This window comes from Mus pahari, chromosome 13, assembly GCF_900095145.1.
Source record: "Mus pahari chromosome 13, PAHARI_EIJ_v1.1, whole genome shotgun sequence".
Classification (NCBI taxonomy): Eukaryota; Metazoa; Chordata; class Mammalia; order Rodentia; family Muridae; genus Mus; species Mus pahari.
Window position 1 is genome coordinate 7,225,793 of NC_034602.1, and position 5,720 is coordinate 7,231,512.

The window sequence follows — 5,720 nt, forward strand, 5'->3', positions numbered from 1 at the left end:
TGTGTGTGTGTGGTATGTATATGTGTGTGTGTGTACACGCACACGCATGTGTGTACGTATCCATCTCCATCCAAGACTGGTCTTGACTCACGATTTTTTTGTTTCTCCCACCTGTGTGCATGGATTATAGTCCTACAGGATGACATTGAAACTGAAATTTGTTTTTATACTTGTGTAACACTAGAGGGCAGATCAAAGACTATGAAATGAATTAATTATTAACCTAATCTTTATAACAGGTTTGAAATATAAGCTGTACTTTTCTAAGTGACCAAATATTAGGAACAACTTACAACAACTTACATGAGATTCATAACAGATAAAAACAATCTGGCTTCATCTAATTTAAAAAAAAAAAAAACAGCTTCCCAATTAGAGAATTTTAAGCTGTGCAATATTGGTTGTAACCTTACCTCACAGGCTGCTTGACTATTATTAAATTGTTTGGTCAATAGTTCAATCCACTGAAGCATTGTTGGCTTAAAAAGGAAAATAAGAAATAGTCAAGATATGGACTTTATGTCAATGATAACAAACACCAAAACATAATTAAAATGATGTTGATGGGCACACAAATCTACAGGAAAAACACACATACCTTCTCTTTTGAATGAATGAATGTCTCTAAAACAAAGGAAGTACTTAACTGTTAAAAAAGAAAAAAAGATACAATTAAACATGAAAGACTCAATTATTGTAAAGCAGTAAATTTGACAGAGTTGTCTTAGCTCATCCTCACCTTAGCTGTCATTAGGGACACAGCTTTAGGATCTGGTAATGTACTTGGAATACAACTGCACAGCTGCCACATAAACCTGGAATTTAAAAAGAGTTAATTAAATTCTTATACAAGACTTTAGAGAAAAGGAAAAAAAAAAAAACTAAATTTACCCAAACTTACCCAAAATAAGTGTGTTCAAAAATGTTTTTGTCTTGTAAAAATTGCATGTTATCGTGCCAAATCCACTGGAGAAAAAAAAAAAATGTTGGCATTTATCAGAAAGCAGTTTAATATATTTTAGCAATACTATTTTTTTAAACAAGAAAAGGTATAGCCTAAAAATTACAAATTTACCAAACAAAAAAATATGCATTAAAATTCATGTTGATTTTTTTTTTCTTCCAAGTATAACTAATATAAAAGTAGTTACTAGAATTTGAGATATGGCTCAGCCATTAAGAGCATTTGTCATTCTTGTGAGGAACTGGTTCAGTTCTCAACTCCTACCTACTGGTTCATAAGCATCCACAAATCCAGTTCCACGAAGCCAATATATGGCCTTCTGACCTCCACGGCACCAGACACACAAATGCAGGCAAAGCACACACATGAAATTTAAAAATATATATTAATCTTAGTGTTCTAGGCAGTATGTTCATTCAAAATTGATAGCACCACTTCCATTCTCCATTAAAAGTATTCAACTGCCTCTACTTGTCTTTCTAGTCTGCTCTATCAGGGCGTATTTCAGGGTAGCTGGGAAATGACAGGCTTAGTCCCTGAATGCCCAGTGCTTCACAGTTTTTATTTCTAGACCATTGATGTCTACAATGCTCAAAAGGCATGAGAGCATTCAGCTTAGCCCTCTCCCAAACCTTACCTTCAGTCATGGTCTTATTTCTAGATTCACTTGTATTTCTGGTTATCTAGTGAGACCCAGGCTCTAGTTTTTGCTTTGGACCTAAGCATAGTATGTCTCATAGTAGAGCCAATGCTTGTAGTCCTATTTCCAGAGTAGGACAGTTTGTTTCTCATACAGGTCTTTTGGTACTTTAAAATAAACTGGATGTATATTTAAATGTTAAACTACTATACTGTATTTTCAAATCTGCTCTGATTGTTTAACCTCATGTTCGGCTTTTCTTCCTCTACTCACTCAAAATCACAGCAATATATCTTCATTTAATTACTAAATATATCTATATGCACTATTTTGCTTACAGAATTCGAGGGGCAGGTATGTATATGTGTGTGTGTGTGTGTGGTATGTATATGTGTGTGTGTGTACATAGGTGCACATGTGCACGCATGTGCCTGAAAAAGTTAGGTATACATTTAAGAACAGATATTTTCGGAGTCCAGAAGAAAGTGTCAGACTGTGGAGCTGAAGCCACCAGTGGTGGTGAGCTCCCAGGCAAGGGAGCTGGGAACTGAGCTTGGGTCCTCTGAGAAGCAGCAAGTGCTCTTACCTGCTGAACCACTTCCCAACCACCTCATATACATTCCACTCACCTATTGTGGGACAGTATTGTTATAATTCTTTTGTAAGCATGCTAGGATCTAATTGGGATTATAGATATTAATGCTGTACTACTTACTTTTATACTGCAGTATTTCTTGCACAAACACCTAATGTAATTTAAACTACTGCTAAAATCAAAGTAATGTTTACCTCTAGTAACTCTGATGAAACGTCAAATTTGTATTCTCTGCCATTTTCTTCTGGGTCCATGCGTTTGTAAAACAGCATATATGCACTATGTGTCTTTATGAAGCAAGGAGAAAACGTATTTTAATTTTTGACAAAAGTATAATATAAAATTAAATAATATAGATTGTTAAATTATTACATATGAAAAGAATTATCACCTTTTCAAAGGAAAAGTCCATGAATTTATCTGTAACCGAATCATAGGTTTTTGTCTGTAGGGGGAAAAAAAAAGTACAAACATCAATTCATAAAACACCTATGTAAAACTTCAAAGCAACCTTGTAAATAACTTCAAAATACCAGTAAATTCATAGAAATCCTATATAGATGTACAGGGAATGTAGTTCAGTGGAAGAGGACTTCCCTCCTAATATGTATAAGGCCCATTTGATACTCAGCAGTACACACACACACACACACACACACACACACACACACCACACGCGCGCGCGCGCAAATAACAGTAACAAAACAGAGAACCCAAGTAAAGTACAGTTATATCACAGTATTAAAGTCTTTACCCAGCATATACAAAGTCACTGGGGTACAGCGCCTGTTCTAACAAATTCCTATATACTTCATAAATTTAGCTAATATATCCTACATCATTGTGCAAATCTTTTAAGACTCTGAATACTATAAAATTGTGAAGAAAAATTACTTTAACAAGGAAAACAAAACAAAACAAATAAAACGGCAAGAAGACAGTTGGTATGGGTCAAATTTTTCTGAATATGGTTAAATAAAAATACAAATCAAGTATGTATGTATGTATATATTCAGCAACAATATAGATAAGGTAGCTCAAATAACTCATATTTTCTCCATGGTATAAAGATTTTGGATATTAATCAAAATGTTAAGAATGCTGGGCCTTCCCTGTCTCCCCTGAACATCATCTCCCTACTGCTGGCCCTAACCCAAAGGCATGGCTTTCTGTCATCTGGACCTTTCTTCTTGCAGCTAACTGCCAAGAATTATAGTTTGCCTACTGCCTAGTTTCTCAAAACTAAATAAAATGATCCAGATTAAAAAAAAAAAAATCCCAGGATACTTATCGATTTACTTCAATCTTTAAAAATCCCAAATCTGAGTCTGAAAACGCTTAAGTTTTTGCAGATAAAATGGACATGTCAGTATATACACGACGAATGAAACTCATGACTGACAGAAAAAAAGGAGGCATTAGTCAACCAAAGGGATTGGACAAGAACTACCACAGCAGAGATTGAAAAAAAAAAAAAAAAAAAAACAACAGTGAAGAACAGAAGAGAGACAGGGACAGCTTAGGAAACAGACTGTAGAAGGCTAAGATCCGAGTACAAGATGGATTATGAGATAAAGAGAAGCTAGCTAGCCCTGTAAAATAAAAGACAACCGTACATGAAATATTTGCAGAGGACACTGCAGGGCTTCTGAGAGCATTAAGGCGTAGGGAAGGGTCTGGAGAACTGGAAGTGTATATGACACAAGAAATGAAAAGAATTTTTAAAGGGAATCAGCCTTGCTGTAGTATGCATAAATTAATGATCATGGTTAAGAGTCAGAGGCAAATGTTCTTAAAAACAAAGACTCAAAATATTCAAGGTACTTTTCAAAACATATCTGAGAGAAAGAGATCAGAAATTTGCAAGCCTTTCGTCTAAAGGAAGAAATTTGTAATACTATTTTCTTCACTGTCTTTAAAAAAAAAAAAATTAGGAAATGTTCTAGAAATAACATTTAGAGATGTGCCTGTTTTAGACATAGAATCCTATTCAAACAGTGTTCTCTTTCTAACATATTTCCAAATTGTAAGCATATTATTGCTCTCAGATTGTAGACAAGAAGTAGTAAGAAAGCCTTTGTTGGGCTGGAGAGATGTCTCAGCGGTTGAGAACACTGAATGTTTTTCCAGAGGTTCCAAGTTCAATTCCTGGCAACCACATGGTGGCTCACACCATCTGTAATGAGATCTGATGCCCTCTTCTGGTGTGTCTGAGGGGAGCAATGGTGTACTCAAATAACATAAAATAAATCTTTTTTTTTTTAAAAAACAAAGCCTTTGTTTAAAAGAGCCTATGTACAAAGTTATTTCATAATAATCATGGTTATTGATTTAAAATGGTTATTGATTTTTAAAAAAAATCCTATGGCTTATTTATGAATTGAAACTGATTCGTAGTATTTCCTTTGAAAAGTCAACATTTTATTGCTTAATTTTTTTCTTTTTTCGTACATAGGATCTCACTGGAACACAGTTTAAACCAGGTTGGTCTTGAACTCAAGAGACACCCAAACACCTATGCCTGGGATGAAATGTGTCTGTCGTCATGTCCAGACCCAGGAGTGAGGTCTAGTTATATGTTAGCTGGATCCTTCATTTTGTAGGAGTACTGAGATCAAACCCCAAGTCCTCGCATGTCCTAGGCAGTTGCACTACCACTGAGCTAGACTCCAGTAACACTAGTCAGTGACTTAAGAAAGACATTGTTCTTTTATTATAAAACTGTTGGACCCCCCAGGTTGCTAGGCAGTAAAGAAACAATTGTTTCAAATAATTGGAAATCAACTTCCTTGTACTAGGTTTTACAGATGATTGCAGTAAAGGGTAAATCCTTTCTCTTCTAATCTCACAAATGTTGTTGTTGTTTGGGGAGTGGGGGTGGTTCGAGACAGGGTTTCTCTGTGTAGCCATGGCTGTCCTGGAACTCACTCTGTAGACCAGGCTGGCCTAGAATTCAGAAATCCTCCTGCCTCTGCCTCCCAAGCTCACAGACTTTTTGAATAACTAGTAGGTTTAATCATTAATTATTCTTCCTCTGTAATTCGATTTTATGTTATGATTTACTTTTTTTCATCTTTTTAAAATAAATCTATAGTTGAAGGTAGAAATAACAACTTTTAAACATTTCTTAGTGCCCAGTATATACAAACACGTATATCAAACACGTAACAAATAAATATTAGATTGACTTGATAGCAGGCGTAATGAGTTGAGAATGTTGTTGAATTTATAATTCACTAGAAAGTCAAAAACCATTTAAAGTTTTTAAATCAAACTTACCGTCATCTCACCACCAAAGCATTCAGAAGCAAGTTGAGCAGAATCAAAAGGCTTTACCTCAGCATCATTAAAAAGATACCTACAACAGAGCAAACAGTACTGATCAAATGTGTATGTACTGGGTATTCCTGTATATACATAATATTTATTATTTAAAATAAAGATTTAGGTGTCTCAGTCAAATTATTTGATAAGGTAAATTTCAATAATCTAGAAATTGGCAGTGTAATTTTTTTTTTTTT

The 5,720-nt window shown here is 34.7% G+C and overlaps 1 protein-coding gene across 5 annotated transcripts in view; it reads right to left on the bottom strand.

The window, feature by feature from the left end:
- Usp34 (ubiquitin specific peptidase 34) overlaps positions 1-5,720 on the bottom strand; it is a 194,576-nt gene that overhangs the window by 42,892 nt on the left and 145,964 nt on the right. For all 5 annotated transcript variants that reach the window (XM_029544913.1, XM_021210274.1, XM_029544912.1 and 2 more), the window contains 7 exons: positions 5,479-5,557; positions 2,591-2,644; positions 2,394-2,486; positions 902-966; positions 740-815; positions 599-646; positions 414-479 (listed from right to left, as the gene is read on the bottom strand). In XM_029544913.1, the coding sequence (XP_029400773.1) occupies positions 414-479; positions 599-646; positions 740-815; positions 902-966; positions 2,394-2,486; positions 2,591-2,644; positions 5,479-5,557 (481 nt within the window). The remainder of the gene's footprint in view (positions 1-413; positions 480-598; positions 647-739; positions 816-901; positions 967-2,393; positions 2,487-2,590; positions 2,645-5,478; positions 5,558-5,720) is intronic.